Source organism: Giraffa tippelskirchi, chromosome 2 (assembly GCF_054371585.1).
Source record: "Giraffa tippelskirchi isolate mGirTip1 chromosome 2, T2T-mGirTip1v1.2.pri, whole genome shotgun sequence".
NCBI classification, from domain to species: domain Eukaryota; kingdom Metazoa; phylum Chordata; class Mammalia; order Artiodactyla; family Giraffidae; genus Giraffa; species Giraffa tippelskirchi.
In genome coordinates, this window is record NC_137276.1 from 853,523 (window position 1) to 873,685 (window position 20,163).

General features: G+C 62.3%; 3 protein-coding genes and 1 long non-coding RNA gene across 5 annotated transcripts in view; 1 reads left to right on the forward strand and 3 right to left on the reverse strand.

The window, feature by feature from the left end:
- Positions 1 to 6,237: 6,237 nt before the first annotated feature.
- LOC145539206 (uncharacterized) lies at positions 6,238 to 14,382 on the reverse strand. Its single transcript, XR_014077632.1, has 2 exons — positions 14,328 to 14,382; positions 6,238 to 7,510 (listed from the first exon to the last, which is right to left on the reverse strand). It is a non-coding gene; the product is annotated as an uncharacterized LOC145539206 (long non-coding RNA).
- On the reverse strand, positions 8,866 to 11,856 carry LOC145538228 (uncharacterized). Its single transcript, XM_081569961.1, has 4 exons — positions 11,755 to 11,856; positions 11,397 to 11,687; positions 10,614 to 11,300; positions 8,866 to 10,460 (listed from the first exon to the last, which is right to left on the reverse strand). Exons 1-3 carry the CDS (start codon positions 11,854 to 11,856, stop codon positions 11,100 to 11,102), a joined length of 594 nt encoding a protein of 197 aa, XP_081426087.1. The 3' UTR covers positions 8,866 to 10,460; positions 10,614 to 11,099.
- A 1,057-nt stretch (positions 14,383 to 15,439) lies between the features above and the next one.
- NKX6-2 (NK6 homeobox 2) lies at positions 15,440 to 16,801 on the forward strand. Its single transcript, XM_081572855.1, has 3 exons — positions 15,440 to 15,861; positions 15,950 to 16,122; positions 16,351 to 16,801. Exons 1-3 carry the CDS (start codon positions 15,456 to 15,458, stop codon positions 16,603 to 16,605), a joined length of 834 nt encoding a protein of 277 aa, XP_081428981.1. The 5' UTR covers positions 15,440 to 15,455; the 3' UTR covers positions 16,606 to 16,801.
- A 2,758-nt stretch (positions 16,802 to 19,559) lies between these two features.
- The window catches only part of INPP5A (inositol polyphosphate-5-phosphatase A), a 158,784-nt gene continuing 158,180 nt past the window's right edge, over positions 19,560 to 20,163 (reverse strand). Inside the window, exons 15-16 of one of the 2 annotated variants that reach the window (XM_081572856.1) lie at positions 19,919 to 19,955; positions 19,560 to 19,780 (exon numbers count right to left, since the gene is read on the reverse strand). In XM_081572856.1, the coding sequence (XP_081428982.1) occupies positions 19,731 to 19,780; positions 19,919 to 19,955 (87 nt within the window). In that variant the 3' untranslated portion in view covers positions 19,560 to 19,730. Of the gene's footprint in view, positions 19,781 to 19,867; positions 19,956 to 20,163 lie in introns of both variants that reach the window. The other variant, XM_081572858.1, reaches the window with a different exon arrangement.

Sequence of the window (20,163 nt, forward strand, 5' to 3'; positions counted from 1 at the left end):
TTCTGTGCCCCCAAAGCAGGGACCAGCCTGGTTCTGCCCCCCGCCTGGCGCAGACGCCAGCACCTCCAAACTCACAGGGGAGGGCGTGGCCGCGTGACGTGAGCCCCCGGCCTCGCTGCCGCAGCGTTCCACCTGGGGGCGGGACTCGCACCCGGGTAGAGGTGACCGTGTGTCCAGGACTCCCAGGGGCCCGGCCCAGGACCTCACCCACCGGCCCCGTGGGGCTTTGCCAAGGAGATGGGAAGCGCTGGGATGTCCGCTGCAAATGCCTCTTGGTGGCGTGGCCGGCATGGGACTTGCCAGCCCTGATGTCCCGGCCCCGTGGCAGGAGCAGCCCGGTCTGTGCTCCGACGGCTCCAGGGCAGACCCAGCTCCGCAGGGCTGTGGGGACCAGGAGGGGACAGGCTGGCGGCAGGGGGCAGGCAGAAGAACCAGCGGGGAGACTGGGGCCAAGACCTTTTCCCCCTGAACCGAGGGACCAGAAATGGCAAAGCAGACACACCAGGAACGCTTGGTCTCCCATGTGTCTCTGGAAGGATCTAAAGTGGGGCAGCCCTTCTGGAAAAGAGCTCGGCAGGTCTTCATAAACCATGTGTGCAGTCAGCATCTGAGCCAGCCTCTGCGTGGATCCCAGAGGAATGGAAACTCAGGTTCACACAAACACACCTGCACGAATGTGTCTGGCAGCTTCATCCCATTAGAGCAAAAACTAGAACCAACCCAAATGCCTCCACCTCGAGTGGTTAAGCAGACAGTGCATTTACTTGCTGGAACGCCCATGATGGAAAGGAAGCCACCCATGGCTGGACTGGACCTCAAGCGCGTTGTGTTGAGCGGAGAAGCCAACACCAACAAGGTCACGAGCTGTGGTATCGTTTATACAACATCCTGAGAGCACAGAACAGCCGAGAGGAGAACAGGGCCCACGGAAGCCTCGGGGCAAAGCCGGATTCTGCACCTCAGCCGTAACAGCGCCACAAATCTACACACGGGAGAGCTCTGTGCCACGCCCGGCCCACACACAGATGTGCACACACAGACGCACAACACAGACACAGACATGAACACACACACGGGCGCACAGTCACAGAGAAACACGGCACGGACATGCACACAGACACACAAACACAGGCACACACACTGACACAGAAACCTAAAAACAGACACACATCACACATCACACCCCCTGTCGAGGTGGCGGCCGCAGCACCAGCTGGGCTCCTGGTTTGCCTGTGCTGTTTCCGCAACTTCCTGTGAATCTATAATTAATTCACCATAAGAAGTTTTTTAAGAGCTCATCTTTGATTATACTGAGGTGATGATTCCCCTCTTTTGTGTTGCATTTTTTCTTTTCTTCAAACATATATACCTATTTGTTTCAGGTTTTTTTTTTCTTTTTTTTAAAAAAAGCTCTAACTAATGACCAGGGAATAAATTGAAACGGAGCAGCGCTGGAAATACGAGCTTCCCTCTAGAAAGATGCTGGCACCCTCCCAGACAACAAGGATAAAAGCTTCTGGAAATACTTCATCCGCGCAACGTCACATTTTTCACCTGGTGCCGTGTCTCTCCTGTGAGAAATGTGAGTGCCGTTGCGTGTAGCCGAGGCTTTGGTCGCCCTCTGAGTTATGTCCCGGCAACATGACAAATCACAGTATCAATTAGCTGCTGTAACACAAGTGGCATTCGGTAATATATTCAAGCACGAAAAACCACGTAGGTGAAATTTATGTAACCCTAAAAACTGTAAGGAGAGAAAAGATCACTTGGAATTTATTGGTGATAATAGGAGACAACGTAATTCCAACGGTGCACAGCCCTTTGAGAAAGGGCGGCCAGACCTGCAAGTTCTGAGTGTTCCAGAAAGGACGCAGGTGGGTGACGGGGCGCCCTGGCAAGGAGGCGGGGGACAGCGTCCCCTGGAGATCCCAGCCCCTCCTTCACCAGCCTCCCCCTTCCTGAGCAGCAGCTGGCTCTGGGCCGGGCTGAGCTCCGGAGTCCACATGGCTCCCCGACCTGGCGCTGGTCGTCCAGGAGCCCCAGCCTTCCCCGGCCAGTGTGGCGCCCAGGATGGGGTGGGGCGGGAGCCGGCAGGGGCTCGCAGCAGCCAGGGAATGGGACCAGTTGGTTTCTGCTAGTCAATCACCTGCTTCAAAGTCCAACTGGCTTTCTTTTACGTCTTGGAAATAGTGGTTTCCATCTTTTTAAAATCTGGAGTTTCTTTTAGCTTCATTGTAGGGAATTTAGGGGAATCAAAGGGAGAAAAGCGCTCATTTCCTGTTTCCACACAGAGCTCCTGGTGTTTTCACACTTGGTAAAGGCCTTGTCCTTTCAAGATGTTAGTCAGAATCTTCTTCAAAGCCTTCCTACCCTCAGACAGGCTGCCTGCAAACACGACAGCTCCAGTGCCCGGGGATGAGGGCCATTGGGTTGGGGGGGATTTCTGAATGGGTGAGGAGCTCAGGGTCCCCCTCATGGCTGGGGGTCTGGGGGCTGTGGAGCCGGGCCAACCTGGACGGGGGGCTCACGTTCCTATGATCTGCCCCAGGGGTGGTCCCAGCTCCCCACAGGCAGCACCCTTTTGCTCGTGGAATCCCGCAGAAAAGCATCACCAGGCAGACCACGGTCCATCTCCCAGGACGTGGCCCCTGTCTTCGCCTCGAGGGAGACCAGGGCCTCCGTCTGTCCTGGCCCAGAGCTCACCCCTCTGTGCCAGGGCACCTGCCCTGGTCCTCTCCAGGGGGCAGGCCTATGGTTCCAGCCAGGTCCCCTGCCCCCCAGGGCCTCCGGCGCCTGGGCCCACCTTCCTCTCCCAGCAGTTAATTCCCTCTCACAGCTCAAACAGCCCTTCTGGGTTGATCGGGATTAAGAAATTAGGTGGGTTAATAAAGCTAAAATGTTCACAGACGCTTGTATATAAATTTCTATTAAGTTCCCTCATTCAACACTGGTCTCTAATAGTTTAATTTCTGTATTAAATAATTAAAACTCTATTTTCAATTGCTATGAACAATTGTTTTCCTTAATGATCTTCCTAGAGGAGCCAGTAATTTTATATCTTGTAAAAATGATTAACTGGCATCATTATCCCATATGTCTGAAATATAACCCAGCAACTTCAAGAAAGGCCATTTGTATTCAATTAATGCTCCCTTGCATTAAGACATACAATATTACTTCACGTCCTCTCATTTTATTATGACGATGATGGAGATAGAAACAACCAGTGTAATTATCCCATTTCCAACAGAGAAATCAATTTTCAGCATGTCTCTGCCCTTACAATGAAGGCAGCGTGGTTCCTGGGGAGCGGCTGCTGCAAACTCCCTCCAGGCGGCAGCCCAACCGCGGGGTCCTCCACTGGACCAGGGGCTTCTCCGTGGCCAGCCATTCTGGGGCTCTGGGAGGGGCCGTGACCTTCGCCTCCTGGGGTTTGTCCTGGAGGGGAGGGGGCTGCCTGCTCCTCCCCTCCCCCATGCCCAGAAGGGGGTCTCCTGAGAGACAGCCCTACTCATGGGACCAGTGTTGGCCTTGGATGGACTGGGCCCCCACGTGGAATCGGAGGGGCTGGGGGACGCCCTGCAGTGAGCAGCCCCTTTGTCAGGGTGATTCAAGGGACGCGCCCTGCCTCGCCACTCAATCAAGGGTGCTGGCGGCCAGGATAATCTAATCGTTTGACGTTTTTATCACAATTCACTGAGACCAGAGGAAGATGACTAGATTAACACCGTGTGCTATTGGCTAATGGCCGGGACGGAGCTGATGGGGAGCTCTTACATTCTCTTATTACAGATTTTAATTCTCTGTGACACATGGCGAGAGGTGGCACAGCAGTAAGGGGGAGCCTCCTCGGCCCAGCGCCCTGGGATTGGGGCGCCCCCACACCCTCCCTGTTCTTCCGGGCACCTGCTTTGAGCCAGGCTCTGGGATAGGGGTTCTGGGGGCAAACATTCCAGGGGGACCAGGGGCCTTCCTGTCTGAGCCCAGGACCCTCACGCCTGGGAAACATGCTCTGACAGGTTGCTCAGCTCTCGGGCTCAGAACCATCCCCAGAAGAAGCTGCGGCCGGAGCCCCCAGACTCAGGGCTGCTGGGAGCCAGTGTCTCAGGGGCAGTTTGGGTGGAATTTCCTTGACCAGTGAGTTGACCATCTTTTCATGTATCTCGTGGAGACTTGGGTTTCCTGTTCTCTGCCTCAGAGGCCAGGCATAGAGCCAGCAGACAGGGACCCCTAGGGGACTCTGCTGGAGCACCTGGGGGTGGATTTGGGGGGCCTAGGCATCTGTCCTCCACAGGGTCAAGTGGATGTTCTACAAAGGACTTTTGGTTTACTGTTAAATTTATATGAAAGTGAAAGTCGCTCAGTCGTGTCCGACTCTGCAACCCCATGGACTACACAGTCCAAGGAATTCTCCAGGCCAGAATACTCGAGTGGGTTGCCATGTGCTTCTCCAGGGGATCTTCCCAACCCAGGGATCGAACCCAGGTCTCCCACATTGCAGGTGGATTCTTCACCAACTGAGCCATTTAAGTCGTGCGTAGTACCTGGCGGAGAACACTGTATGTGGGGGTGGGGTGACTGCTGTCTAGATGATCCTGGGGGGCTGCCTCCAGGGGTCTGCTGGGCAAGCAAGAGCCCCTCCCCAGGGCGGCGCAGGCCTCTCAGGCGGGCAGCTGTGCTGGACAGGCCCAGCTGTGGGAGAGGCTCTGGGCAGGGGCTGGGACAGTGCGGACAGTCCCCAGGCAGGCAGTGGGGGCAGGGCGTGGAGGGGACAAGACTGGGAGGGGGCATGTCTGACCTCCGCCGCTGCAGCCGGAGACCACGTCAGGACGACGTCTGTGTGGACGTCGGTAGTGGTGGAAGCCGTCACACCTGACCGCGGAAGTGATGGGACAGTGGCAGGTGATGCGGATAAGTTTCAGGAGCCAGGACAAGTGAGGACAGAGAGCCAGGTGTGGCCACAGGTGCGGCCATCTGCTGAGGGCTGGTATCCTGGAGCAGGCTGCCCTCGGAAGGCTCCCACCCTGGCTGCCCTCCAGCCGCTCACAACAGGCTAGTTTGGATTTTCCTGAAAACTGAGCGCAGACATCATCCTTACGGCTGAAATTACAGCATTTAAGTAAAAGGGGGAAGAAGGTTTGTCTGCAGCCTGAACCATCTTCTGCTGGCCTGGCCATGGCCTCCAAGCCCCAGGGCTCCCGGGGCTCAGCATCTGAGTCCCCTGACCACCCAGATGTCCCAGCTGCAGGGCCAGTATTATAAAGCTACCAATCAATCGCCCCCTGACTTGCTGGCTCCGGAGCCAGTTTGGATATGCAGTGAGACATTATGATAAAAACAAACGATCTTGCCCAGACTCAGAGTTCCAATCAGCTGGAGGACAGCAGTGTGGTCCTGATCGGAGCTGTTCCAGGCAGGGCATGGAGGGGCCAGATCCAGGGGGCTGTCCTCCTCCCGCACGCCCCCATCCAGCCCCCTTGCAGCCTTCTTGCCCTGCAGCCCACGACCAGGGTGCTTCCATGCCCGCCCCTCGTGGCGTTCAGCCTGACCCTCTACCCGACTCTGCAGTCCTCTGGAGGAGGCTTGCAGCCGCTCACATGGCGCCCCATAGGCTCCACCCCTCATCCGAGTCCCTCCCTCTCCTCCGCAGGCTCCGCCCCTCCCCAGAGTCCCTCCCCCTCCTCTGCAGGCTCCGCCCCTCCCCCGAGTCCCTCCCCCTTCTCTGCAGGCTCCGCCCCTCCTCCGAGTCCCTCCCTCTCCTCCGCAGGCTCCACCCCTCCCCCGAGTCCCTCTCCCTCCTCTGCAGGCCCCGCCCCTCCCCGAGTCCCTCCCCCTCCTCTGCAGGCCCCGCCCCTCCCCCGAGTCCCTCCCCCTCCTCTGCAGGCTCCGCCCCTCCCCGAGTCCCTCCCTCCCTCTCCTCCTTAGGCTCCGCCCCTCCTCCGAGTCCCTCCCTCTCCTCCTTAGGCTCCGCCCCTCCTCCAAGTCCCTCCCTCTCCTCCTTAGGCTCCGCCCCTCCTCCAAGTCCCTCCCTCTTCTCCACAGGCTCCACCCCTCCTCCACAGGCTCCTCCCTTCCCCAAACCTCCCCCTCCTCCCCAGGCCACACCACTCACCCAGGCCCCTCCTTCTCTCACAAGGCTCTTTCCCTTCCCGCGCAGGCTCCTCCCCAGGGCAGGGTTTGGTGCCATGGGTACTTATGAGATTTTTCTCTGGGTAAGTGTCCATATAGTTAATGATGAAATGACAATCTATTTAATGAACTGATGGCACATTTTCCCCAAGTGCTATTATATTAGAAACACCATCATAGCACGCTGCCCCCATCGTGCACGTTTTTGTGGATGTCTCACACTTCCCCGCCCCGGGTTACTGTTCTCCCAGGATACAAGCAGTCTGTTTACTTCTGTGAAACTATTGATATCTGCTTTGTGAATAAATGTGCAGTCGCTCCCGTAACTTGGTCGTGTCTCTGTTTTCAGAACAGAGAATTCAATATATTTACTAGATCCCAGTATTGATCATTTATCCCTCCGGTCCCCGCATCTGACTCAGGCCATCATGAATGAGGAGGGTGAGTTAAAGTTCACGACCACAATTTGGTTTCTTTTTGCTTCTTTGTGCATTTCTGTCACTTTTAACTCTTAAGGATTTTGGTGCCAGGTTTGTCTTCAGAACAGCTTGTAGCTTCCACTGTTATCAACTGTGGCTTTGAGTTGGACCTTAGAGGTCTTACTGTCTGGCCCACCCTTCCTATCACACACATCTGTACGTCACCCGCAGACTGCCTGTTTGGCAGGGACGCCTCCACCCTCCTCACCTGGACCTCGCAGGTCTCCCTGGAGGAGCCCCTGGGTCTCCATGTTGTGTCCTGGCCAGAGGAAGACTAAACAAGCAGAAAAGCAGGCCGGACGGCAAAGGGTGAGAACTGGGGGCACCACAGGTGAGAAGGCAGGCAGGACACAGCACGTCAGAGAGCGGAAGCCCAGCGGCACTGCTGGAGCCACACCTGTCGGCAGGATGAACTCGAGAACCTCCAGATCTGCTCAGGGGCTCAGAGGGACTCATCCCAAGACGGTCATCAGGCTTTGCACATGTACCCCGCGGTCCTCCCGGTACAACTGCTAAAGGTGGAAAATTGGGAAAACCTAAGGTGCTGGCATATAGTCTGTGGGACACCCACAAAACTGCTCGCGATCCTGGGTCCTGCCTGGCGGCGCCATGCGGGTGCCGGGACACAGGTGGGTGGGTAGAGGGGCCTGGACCGGAGAGTGTGTGTGTGTGTTCTGGGTGGAGGTCTGATACAGAGAGACGGCTCCCATGCGCTCGGTGCTCAGGGGTCGTGCCCTGGGGACCGGGGCAGTGCTGGCCCCGCAGGTGCTCAGTCTGGGCTCATGCGGAAGAGTGAAGGGGTGAGCGGAAAGGAGGCCCGTGATGCCGCGCGGCGGGCGCTGAGCGTGGCAGACGGTTTCTTTCTTCATGGTGTTCAGTGTTTCACAACTGGTGTCTGTCACCTTCATAACCAGAAGAAAATTTCTGTTTGAGACAAAATTGCTCTCCACCCAGGTCTTTGTCAACATTTCTCCAAAGATGTCAAGAACGCTGCCCTGGCCTGAGGCCAGCAAGGACGCCTTGACAGCAGAACCAGGATCCAAACTCTGCCGGCACTCAGTCTCCACCATGGCTGGAGCCCACGGAGCCCAGGGAGCCCCCAGCCTGCACCCCGTGTGCCTAGCGCCCTCCTTTGTGCACAGGAGCCCCCCATGTGCCTGGGACCAGGACCCCTGTGTGCCCGGGATACCTGCCATGTGTCTGGGACCCCCCGTGTGCCCAGGACTCCCCCTGTGTGCCTCGGACCCCCTCCCCCATGAGTCCAGGACACCCCTTGTGCCCGGGACACCCCCTGTGTGCCCGGGACTCCCACGGGCCAGGCAGGAGGAACTCTGGCTGGGAGGGTGGATTAACTTCCTGAAATGAATTAAATTAGGCACCACCTCTTGCGGGCCCTTTGTAGGAAGAGGCCACCAGGCCATGAAACTCAAGCTCACAGGGCCCCTGCAGACCAAACTCTGTACTGATGTCACGGGCCACCAGCCCCTGGGGGTGCCCGCATCCCTACCCTGTGGCAGAGGGGTTTGGTGGCCTGGCAGCTGCACAGCTTTGAAGCCCTGGGGGTCTTGGGCTAGACCAGCCTCTGGGCCCAGCTCACTGCCTCCCCAGCCCTGCGAGACCCATTTCCCAGACAGGGGGTGGCCAGGCAGTGGGCAGCCTTGGCTTGGGGTCGGAAGCCCCCCAGGCATTGCAGGAGGCGAGGGGTGCCCTTTGCCTCACACGGCAGACACGGTCCTCAAAGTCAGGGGGACTGTTCGCAGCCCGGCTGTCCCCGTTTAGGAGCCTAGAGGCGAGGGGCCAGCCCGCGTCCAACACCAGCTCTGACCTGTGCGGCGGCGGGAGAAGCTTGCCTTCCACCAAGGACCCCTGCCTGCCGCTCCCTCACCCCAGAACGGGGCAGTGACCTCAACGTGCTTGCCTGAAACGGGAGAAGCTTGCCTTCCACCAAAGACCCCTGCCTGCCGCTCCCTCACCCCAGAACGGGGCGGTGACCTCAACGTGCTTGCCTGAAACCCTTCCGGGTCCAGCCAGCCGTCCAGTGACCCTTTTGAAGTCCGAATAGTTTCCCATCAGAGGCAGCTCCTCCCCCGGAGATGACCCCGCCTTCCGGGCTGGGCCTTGGGGTGGCCCTGCCCCAGCTCCCGCCCCCTCCACGGGTCTCCCGGAAGCAGGCCCTCCCCCAAGTAGCCGCTGGGCGCCCTCAGCGACGGTGCAGGGGTCACCCTGTCAATCACGCCTACGTGCGTTTGTCGGGCTCGGTGGTTAACTGGCCTCCTGTCTGCCGCCTCCACCCTAAGAGGCATTTTAATAAAGACCTGGGGATACACGGGTGCTCCGGCCTGAGCGCTAGACCCCGCCCGCGGCGGGAGCGGGGGAATAGCGCCAGGGCAGTCCCCCGGCTCGGTTAACGGCAGCGGCGGGGCCCAGGGGTGGGGGCGTCGCTGGTCACAGCGCAGCTGGACCCTCACCCGCCAGCAAGCCCCCACAGGCTCCGGAGCAGCCTGGAGTGCGGCCAGAAGCCCTTCCGGAAGCGTCCACTTGGCCAGCGCTGTCCGAGCCATCCTGGGAGCACAGCGAACAGGCTGGAGCAGATGCCCGAACACAAATCTTGCGCTCGGCGCCCAATTAGCGCGTTTGGCACGCGGTCAGACCCCCGGGAGAGCAGCCCCGGAGAGAGATCATTACGGGGCTGCGCGCCTGGTGCGGGGGTGGGGGTGGGGGCCGCCTGGGATGAGCTTGGGGCTGATTTACGGCCGCGCTGTCTTTGTCCTTCCCTGAAGGAGACACGAGTCTTGGGACCCCGAAGAGCGCTTCTGAGGCGCCATGCGGCTGCACCTCCTTCTCGAGGGGCCCCTTTGCCTGGCTCCCGTTTTCACAGGCATGGAGTGGGGAGTGATTTCCAGCTCATGTCAGAACATTCGGGGTGCGTTCCCCAACCGGGCCCCCTCCAGGGAGGGAGTGGTAGCTGCACTCCTGGGTGCTGGAGTCTCCCCGGCCCAGCGTGGATGTGGCTGCGAGGGACTGGGGGCCACAGGTCTCCAACCAAGAGCCAAGCACCACCCAGAAGCAGAAAGCGGAGCAAAATGGCAACCCCAGATAGGTGCCCGGAGCCGGCGGGCCCGCGGGCCTGGCTGCGGGAGGGGGAGAGGCTGAGGGGCAGGTTTGCCCACGCCTTTGGCCTGGACCAGACCCGCAGGGGCGGTTCCCTCCTGAGCCCCCGACACTCTCGGCCGGTGAGGCGTTCATCCAGCCATTCCTTCACTCGAGCTCTTAGCAGCCTGAGCCCCTGGTGGGTCGGAGCCTGTCCTGGACCAAGAACCTTGCAGGACCTTGGAAACGAGGAGGAGACCCAGCCTTGGTGCCTGTTGGACGTTCACGTGGCAAGTGTGAGGGCCTGGGTAGCCGACCTGGGGGCGGGGCCCCGGGGCGGGAGGAAGCCCAGGTGGGCGGGGCGGCGGGGGTGTGGCCAGCACCGCCCACGTGCAGGGGCCGCCCTGCTGAGCGCAGGTGCGCCAGTCAAGGAGGCTGCGAGGTGCTGCCCTCTCAAGAAGCTGCCCGAGAAAAGCCTGAAAACAACTGGGCCTGCGTCAGCGGCGGGTGGCTGTCTGACCGTACGTGGGCACGTCCCAGCAGGCACGAGAGGCGGGCGGCCATGTGCCCCCGGGAGGGAGTGACCCAGAGTCGTGAGGGCAGGTGACCGCGCGGCCCTGCACAGCCGCAGGTCCCGGGAGGCCACGTGGTCACAGCCGCCCCGTTTCTGTTGGACGGGCGAACAGTCTCAACCTGCGACTGGGTGCTTCTTTCAGGTGAAGGAAAGTGAGGCCCGCACGCAGCGTGGTGAGAGGCGAGGGTCTGCAGACGAGAATGAATAGTGTGGTTCTGTGCGCTGCTCTGGGGATGTGACTACGTGTATCAACACGCATAACTTTGAAAGAAGTACAAGAGCTGAGACGGGGAGCTGGGGGCTCGGGGAGGGGCTCTGCAAGGGGAGACGCCCACCTGTACCTGGCTGGGGGAGGGGCTTCAAGCCCAGAGAAGCCGGAGCCTCGCAGCGCGTGGGGGAGGGGTGGGAGCTCCCCGCAGGTCCAGGAGCCCTGGCCGCTGTCCAGGCCGCCTCCTGCCGGGAAGGGGCGGGCAGCCCGGCCCCTCGGCCTCTGCTCCCGGGTCTCTGCCGCTTCTTTTACAGACCTGCTGGGCCCCTCCCACCTGCCAAGGGTCCCAGCCTCCCAGGGACTTGCCAGCATCTTCCCAGGGAAGGTGCTTGGCTCAGAAAGTCCCGTTCAGGGACCCCCACACGTCCATGGTGTCTGACACCTGAGCACAGGGATCTCCCTGGGGGAGCCCAGGCTTTGGGAAAACTCTCTGAAGCCTGGAACTGGGTTCATGTTCGTTTCTTGACCCTGTAGCACTTGGCCCCCTGGGCGCCCCAGGCATGAGGGGCCCTTGCCCCCGGGTGCTGACTTGACGGCAGGTGCATCAGTGCGGAGGGGCTCAGAGCGGACGGAGCAGAGAGTGAGCCTCAGGCCGACGAGAGACAGCGGACGGTGGTCGGGGGGTGGTGGAGGGCAAGGGGGCAGCAAAGAGACCGATGTGGGGGTCGGAGGGGAGGGGGCCGGTGGGGGCCTGGGTCTGAGGCTCACTGGTCATCTCATGGGGATTAGATCCAAGCGGAGTATAGGGGGCAGGACTGGGCTACAAGCAGGGGGGAGAGGGTGAGGTCGGGCCGGTGCCCCGCTGGGCCTCCTCTCCTGGCCCCCATTCCCCCCCGCCCCCCAGGCCCAGGCGCACCTTCAGCCCGAAGTGACCCTTCCTGCAGTCACCCTGCGGGTGGCGCTGGGGGTCAGTGGAGCGGGGCGGGCATGGGTTCCGCCAGTGGCCTTTCCGGGGTCGGCCAGGCGAGGGCACCAGCGGGACAGTCAGAAGTCCGGTCTTTTCAGGCCGGGATGTTTGCCGGGAGGGGTGGGCTTTGCTCCCACCCAGCGTCTGCAGAACCTGGGAGGCCCTGCAGCAGCACAGGCGCCCATCAAGCGGCCTCTCCAGCTCCAGGGCCCCGGGGGCCACGCCTCCACCCCGCCCTCCCTGCGCCCCCAGCTGGCAGGCACTCGGTTCTCTTGCCGCACCAACCCCTGGTGAGCAGCCCCCTGACTCCGCCGCCAGGTGCGGTGCCCTCCTCTGGCACTGGGAGGTTGAGGACCGGTCCCACGTGGGAGGACAAAGCCAGGGTCCTTTGCCCTTTGCAGGAAGCCATCGAGGGGGCAGGCTTGGGGCTGGGGGCAGCTCCACGACTTACCAGCCCCTCAAAATGGCAAATCTCCATCCCTTTGCCAACTCCAGAGCTATCTGCATGGTTGGAGACGGGATCCAAGCTCCTTCCATAGATAAACCCCCTTCCTCCCCTCCGTCCCCCGGCCCCACGCCGGCCAGGCTCTGACCCAGTCCGGGCTAGGCCACCGGCTGGTCCTGGCTGGCCCTCCTGAGGGACCACCTTCCCTGACCTCCCTCTTCCCAGCGATCATTGGTCCCCTTCCCCTCCTGCACGGATTTGCGGGTTGGGTTTCTTGTTGAAGAAGGGGCGGCAGAGGATGAGATGGTTGGATGGCATCACCGACTCAATGGACATGAATCTGAGCAGCTGCGGGAGACCGGGAGACCGTGGAGGACAGGGGAGCCTGGCCTGCTGCAGCCCAAGAGGCCGCAAAGAGCTCGACGACTTGGCGACTGAACACCCGGTCGTGCCCGCCGGGGTGCAGAGTGACGTTCGCTGTTCACGTGGCTCGCCCCGAGCGCGCCTGACACGGAGCATGACACGATAAATAAACGTGACTAAGTCAAGATCTCTGCCAAACCGCGAGCTCCGCGCGTGCCTGCAACGTCAACGCGAGAGCGCGGCGAGGCGCACGGCCGCCTTCCTTGGCGGGGCTTCTCCTTCGGCACCAGGAGGGAGCATTGGCAGATCCCTCTGCTCCGGCGGAATCGGCTCGGGCGGCGCGAACCGAGGGGCGCTCCTTCCCCGCAGGACCCTTCCTCCCCTGGCTAACCCTGGGCGGGAAGGCGTTTCCTTCGGTCCTACCAGGGGGGCGGCTCCCGGGAGCACCTGAGGAGAAGGTGGGGCGGGGGCCGGGCGCCAGGCGGAGGCACGCAGCCCCGGAGTGCCCGGAGATGGCGGGCGACAAGTGGAACAGGTTGAGCCTACACACCCGGAACTGAGGCGTTGGGGCCGGGGGTGGGGGTTGTCCCGTGCCACCGCGTCCGGGAGGGTGGTGGGCGGGCGTCTGGGGCTTGAGAACCCCAGCGCGCGGGGCGGGACAGGGCTCGTGGAGAGGGCGCCAGACAGCATGGAGAAGCAGCTGCCCTCACCCTGCATTCTCGGCGCCCCCAACCCACTCTGGCCCCTCCAAACGGCACTCTGGCCCCCATCCCGCACCCACGGCGCCCAGCTCCCTGGAGAGCCGAATGCAGCCCCGCTCGCGACCCCAAGCGTTCCCGCCGCAGCCCAGGGAGGGCGCCGGGACGCAGGGGAGCGGCTCGGCACTGTTTCCTCGGAGGGAAGGAGGATGCAGAGGCCCTAGACTGGGGGCTCGAGGAGCCGAGCGCGGCGCCCAGAGCAGCAGTGCTCCCCCTGCCACCGAACCAAGGTCTCGGGGAGGATAATGCGCCCTGTCGACCGTCCGGGCGCGCCACGCCTGGCCCGCCAAGAGGGCTTCGGCAGCAGCGATCCAGAACCTGCTCCCCGGGGCAGAGTCGGGAGAGGGGGGCCGGCCCGCCCGCTCACTTGGCCCCGCCCCAGTCCCTCTGGTCCCTCCCCCAAGTCCTGACCTCCCGCCGCGATCAGAGGCTTGGCCTCCCCGGCCGCCGCCTTCCAGGAGCCCAGAGGGGCCCAAACCCGGCAGAAAAGGATCCGCAGCTGCGCTCTCGGGGCACACTTACGCTGTGCCCGAGGTAAGGGGCGCAAGCCTGGCCCGGGGCGGATCTCAGGGCCCAGCCGCCGTAGGGAGCGCGGAGAAGCTCGGTGTCCGGGTCTGGTTCGGCTGGTGCGGATCGTCTGCAGGGCAGCCGCACCCGGATCCCGCGAGTGCGGCCCGGGCCAAGCAAGCGGGAAGAGAGAAACTCCCTTGCGCGCGGGCTGCACCGCACACGAAGCCGGCCGGTATCACGCGCGGTGGCGCGCCGCCCGGGACAGCACGGGGCGCGCACACGCGGGCAGTGGGGGCCACCTAACGCCCGCCCAGCCCCGGCGGCCATTGGCTTTCTTAGAGGCGATCTGGCGTAGGGACTCGCAGCACCACACCAGTAGAACTGCACAAAACGAAAATGGACCCCTGTAGATCTCGGTACCGGGGGGCGCTGGGTCCCCGCCCAGAGCCGAGAGGGCTGCCCTCGTCTGTGCCGCCAGAATCCTGGCGGCCCGGGTGAAAAGGGAAAGTCGTTGCTAACCGGCCGCACCCGGCCCGAGGGGCCGGCTGGCAGACACCGCTCTCCCCCCACCCCCGCCCCCGACACGAAACGGCGGCCGTCGGTTGGTACGCGTTCCCGTCACGTTCCCAACGGGCAGTGAATAATAGTAATAACCGTCACTTAAAAATATGTGACACCACCCAAGAGAACCAAGGCGGCAACGTCCACGATTGTACTCGGCGCCTGTTCTCCGCCGGAGCTCGCAGTTTACTGCGATCTTATTAGAACCAGCACAACCATCTACGGGGTGGGAGGAGTTCTTACCCGGAGCAGGACGCTGCGCGCCCGGCGTGCCCGTCAAAAGGCCGCGCTTCTGCCCGCTGCACTTCGGGCGCGCGGCCCCACATGCCCTGTGACCCGGACTCAGCCTGCCAGGGTCCCCGACCCCAGGCTCCGGCAGCGCTTCACGGGAGCGGCTGCTCGTGAGGTCCCGCGCGGCGTCCAGGCCCGAGCTCCGGGCTCGGGTTGCCTCCAGGAGGGGCGACTGCGCGACCGGGAAACGTCCCAGCCCGGCCGAGTACAGCCCCGCGGGCCGGGAGTGGACGGGGACCTGGTCCCATTCCCACCACACGCGGCTCGGCGGCCCCGGGACAGGCGTTGCCGAGGCGCCAGCCACCGGGTGGGGAAACCAGGGCGGATTCTCGCGGGCCAAGTCTAACCTTCTGCCCGTGGACGCTGACGTCCCGCTTCTCGCGCCCTCTGCATCCCAGAGAAGGTTCTCGGAAACGTTCTCGGTCCTCCCTCAAACCTGGGGCCGCGGCCCCGAGAGTGCCTGCCGGCTCCCCGCGCCCTCCCGCCGGCGCCTCTGCACCGAACGGGGCGCACCGCGTGTGCCGAGTGGATCCTCAAATCTGCATTCTCTCGGTGATAAAATATGCTCTCGTATTTTTTCCTGATTTCCCATTAAAACCTTTGCCTAACTAAACTCCCATCCAACGGGATTTATTTCGTCCCCGGGGAGATAAATCAGGGGGCAAATTTACGGCCCGGGAGGGACCCGCCGCGCTAATGGGCGCTTCATGGAGTGCGCGGCGGGGGCGCGCGGACGGCGGGCGCTGGCCAATGGCCGGGCCGCGGGCGCCCGCAGCCAATCAGCGCGCGCGCCGCGCCGGGGCCCCGCGGTTATCAGCGCGTCCGGCCCGCGCGGCGCCGCTCCGACCGGCCCCGGGGCTGCCGCCGCCGCCGCCGCCGCCGCCGCCACCACCACCTCCGCCACCTCCCGGAGCGCCCCGCCGCCGCCCGCCCTCGCCACCACCCGCCCTCGCGCCCGCCCTCCGCGCCGTCGGCGCCCTTGCCCGGCGCCCGCCCGGGCCGCGCGAAAACTTCCCAGGCCGGCGGGCGGCGGCGGCGGCGGGGCCCGGATGGGCGCCCGGGCCGGCGGCGGCGGCGCCCATGGACGCTAACCGCCCGGGCGCGTTCGTGCTGAGCAGCGCCCCGCTGGCCGCGCTGCACAACATGGCCGAGATGAAGACGTCGCTGTTCCCATATGCGTTGCAGGGCCCGGCCGGCTTCAAGGCGCCCGCGCTGGGCGGCCTGGGCGCGCAGCTGCCCCTGGGCACCCCGCACGGCATCAGCGACATCCTGGGGCGGCCGGTGGGCGCGGCGGGCGGCGGCCTCCTGGGCGGCCTGCCCCGGCTCAACGGGCTGGCCTCGTCGGCTGGCGTCTACTTCGGGCCCGCGGCCGCCGTGGCGCGCGGCTATCCCAAGCCCCTGGCCGAGCTTCCCGGGCGCCCGCCCATCTTCTGGCCCGGAGTGGTGCAGGGCTCGCCCTGGAGGGACCCCCGCCTGGCCGGCCCGGGTAAGTGGCCCGCGCGCGGGTTCGGCGTGGAGCGGCGGGGCGGGCGCGGGCGGGACCGCCGGCCGCACTCACCGAGCCCCCTCTGCAGCCCAGGCTAGCGGGGTCCTGGACAAGGACGGCAAGAAGAAGCACTCGCGGCCGACCTTCTCGGGCCAGCAGATCTTCGCGCTGGAGAAGACTTTCGAGCAGACCAAGTACCTGGCGGGGCCCGAGCGCGCGCGCCTCGCCTACTCCCTGGGCATGACCGAGAGCCAGGTCAAGGTGAGGCTGCGCCGCGCGGGGCTCGCTTGGCTGCAGCCCGCTCCCTCCCCCGCGTCCTACGAAAGGCGCGCGAGCGGCCGCCCGCGGCCGGGGCCGGAGCGGAGAGGCAGCTGGGGCGGCCCTCGGCGTCCGCGCGGGCGGCAGCGTCTGGCCCGGGCCGCCGAGGGGCCGAGCTGCCGCCGGCGGGTGCTCCGGGGGGCCCAGCGTGATGGGCGCCCTCCACCCCAGGTGTGGTTCCAGAACCGCCGGACCAAGTGGCGTAAGCGCCACGCCGCGGAGATGGCGTCGGCCAAGAAGAAGCAGGACTCGGACGCCGAGAAGCTGAAGGTGGGCGGCTCGGACGCGGAAGAGGACGACGAGTACAACCGGCCCCTGGACCCCAACTCGGACGACGAGAAGATCACGCGGCTGCTCAAGAAGCACAAAGCCCCGAACTTGGCGCTGGTCAGCCCGTGCGGCGGCGGCGCGGGGGACGCCTCGTGAGGGCGCGGGGCCGGGCCGGACAACCAGGGTACGGACGCGGGCCGGCGCCCTCGCCAGCCGCCCGCGCCGCAGTGTGTATATATATTTTTACAGAGTAAGTTATAAGGCGGCCCGGCCCGGGCTCGGCGTCGGAGCCGCCGCCGCCCCGCGTCCCGGTGGAATCACTTTGTATAATCAATAAATTATTTAACACGTCGCCGTCGGAGCCACGGCTCCCTAGGCCCTTCGCCTGTTTCTTCCCATTCGGAAAGCCGCGGGCGAGGCTGCGGCGCGGCCTCCGCTCCTGCCGGGGACGCCGTCCCGGGCCGCTGTCCAGTGTCCAGGCTCGCGGGGCCTCGGCAGCGGGCCCGACGGAGGCCGGGTGCCCCGCGTCCCGGGCGCCCGGGAGGCAGCAGCTCGCAGGAGCGAGGGCGCCGAGAGGACAGGCGCGGGGAAGGCGGCCCGGCCGCCCCGGACCCTCGGACCGCCCGCCAAGGGAAGGGGCGGCCCGGGGCCGGGAGCCGCGAGGAGCTGGACTCGGCGACTCGGCGGGCTGGAGCGGAGCCTATGGCGCGGGGCAAAACAGGGAGCAGGTAGGGCCTCTTGTTCCCCCACTCCGGCCACCCCGGGGCTAGGGCCCTCCTTTCGCGGCTCCGACGGATGAGGTTTGGGCAGGTTTAAACACATTCCTGGTGCCCGCCCCACCCTGCGCGGTAGCTGTGGGTGGGTGGGTGGGTGGTCTGTGAAGGGCGCCGCTGGGCCCCAGCTCCTGCCCACCTGCTCCGGTCTGATTATGTAGATTCAACCTGCCCAGCCCTAGTAGCTGCAGACTTCCGAAGTTGCGCTAAACTCAACATTGGGTGAAATAAATCAGGTTTTAAACTCATCAGCACCATAGCTGATCCGCTGCTATCATTTAGATTTTTTATGGGTAGAAAGTGCGACTTAATTCAAAGGACTACAAAGATATTTTATGGGTAGAAAGTGAGATTTAATTCAAAGGACTACAAAGAGAAGCCCAAAGGAATTCTACCAGCAGCTGGAAGTTCTCTGGGGGCCCTGCGGTTTGCATCGGAAACATGTCTGGCAGCCCCTTGAGCTCCATCCCCCTCCCCGGCAGCTCGGCCTGCACCCCAGGGTGCCCCCATCGGCCAGACCCCTCCCCAGGCCCCACCGCAGAGAGGCAGGGAAGCACTCTGGCCTGTTCCTCACTCCCACTTCAGAGGCGAGGATTCTGGTGAACAGCCTGGATCTCGCTGGTTCACGAGAGAAGCCGCCTGTCCCAGACCGGATGCGGTGGTTGCAGCTTCATGGGCATGACTGTGGTGTTAATTTTAAAAGTTAAATATAAAGGGTTATATTACTGTAAAATTTATTTTGGAAGTCATTACTGGAAATGTTAAAAGAGTAAAAAGGCTGAGGTGTTTTTTTTTTCCCATACAACTGCACCGATTTTAAAAACAGATGCTTTTTCCGCTGACTGTTTTTCTTTTTAAGAGAGAACTTTAAAAAAAAAAAAACTTATGTGCGTAAAAACTATTCTCTCAGCTCGTTAGGAGAAAAGGAATTTCCAGTTTTAAAGTTTTGAGGAAAGCAATGCATTTATGTAATTCCATTTAAAAAATGCTGAGGGGTAAATCCCAGTAGGTATCTATGCAGTAAACAGTCCAAAAGACGTTCTTTCTGCTCCCCATCGCGGCTCAGCTCTGTGACAGAATCCGACAGGATCTGGGGCCTGGGTCGCGGGCGAGGTGACCTGGACTGCAGCCTTCAGAGGGCCCGGGGCGCCGGAGGAAGAAACACATCACACAGTGTTTTCACCAAGATCAATTTTATTGCTTAGGGACGGGAGCGGTCATTTCCACAGGCCTCCAGAGTGACCAACAGCTGAAACCCTGCTACACAGAAATCACCGTGGGCCGGAAGGCCGTGCGGCACGTGGACAGAGCAGAGTGACCACAGCTTGACACACACCCCGATCGTCCTGTCGAGGCTGCAGACTCGGCCGGTGGACGCCAGACCGCCTGCGACGGTAGTGATTCACCTAAACCAAGGTTCCCCCGGCGCCTGCACCCTGCCCGGGAGTTCTGTAGTGTTAAAGCAGATCAATAAACGTCATTTGTGTTTCATCCTCGGGCTGGGCGCCACCTCTGACCTCCACGCCAGGTGTCGGGGGGCGGGGACGTGCGGCAGGGTCACAGGCCGTGGGAGGCTCGGCAACCGAGGACGCGTACAGTTTGTTTATATACAGCCCGTGTTAAAAGCGGTTTCTATCAGAAGCAGACTAGGCTATTTTTATTTCTCCCATGATATTATTGTTTTATGTAGAATACTTGGCACCATAGAACAGTAACAAAAGACAGACAAAACGGTTTACAAAATTCTTGAAAGGTACACCCGAGCTAGCCATAAACTTCACATTCAGTTCTCAGTATTACACAGAAGGAGGCCTAGGAATCTGACTGCGCGCGTGAGAGCCGCGGGCCGTTCGAGCCCCACGGCACGGCCGGCCGCAGCCCCTGTCTGACAGCTGTGTGTGTGGGCGTGCCGGTGACCAGCTCCTAGACTCGGTTCTACTGCTCATATGACACTCAAGCATTCATCCTGGAAAGTATATTTAGCGTAAGTTTTGGTAAGGTTTATAAATTATTTTTAAAAAGTATATATTTATATATATTTATATATATAAAAATGGAAAGCAGCTGCAGTGTGATTCAAAAACCATGTAACATGGCAGTAGAGTGACTAACAGGGCGGCGCCTCCAGAAGTGAAAGCGGGGGCCACGTGCCCCCCCGGCCGTGGAGCGTGGCCGTCTGCTCAGCCCCCGCTGCAGGGCGGCTCCGAGCCCCGCGGGGTTTCTGCGCCCGAGAAGCTCCTCCACGCTGACGATGATTAAAAATCGAAAACCGTGACGTCTAAAATACAGATGTTTTTGCTGTCTATTAGAGTTTTGGCAACAGGACTGTGACTCGTTAAAAAAAAACCCAGCGTTTCTACTTGATGCCACATGGACAGACACGACAGTGAGGTATGTGAGGCTTGTCCGGAGAGGCGTCCGGGGCTGGAGCAGAGTGTGGGGCCGGCCGTCTAGCAGTGGCGCTCGGGCGGGTCTGGACGCAGCTGTCGGAGGACGTGGGCCCTCGTGCTACGGGGGGGTCTCGCTGGAGGTCCCCTCGAGGCGCTGGCATCGCTTCCCTGCCGTGGAATCGGGTGTTGGTTACAGGGACACACACACCAGGAAAAGCCCAGAAAGGTGAACTCGAGGGAAGGAGGCATATTTACCACCACGTCACTGCACCACACAACACTTGTGCACACGCGTGTGAGGTTTACCTGCCCCGGGCGCAATGCGGAAGGCCAGGAACACGGGCTGCGGGGAGGAGAGAGGCCGTCAGGGCCGAGCGTCCCCGGCCTGCGGAGCCGGCCCTGGGCGACCCGAGGCGGGAGGCAGAGGGCCTTCGTGCTCCGTTAAGACGGCGTTATTTCCACATAGAAACCAGCGTAAATGCTCATTTCAGAGCCGTGGTTCAGGCCCTGAGAACATGGGGAAGGACAGAGCCTGGCCCAGGATCCAGCTG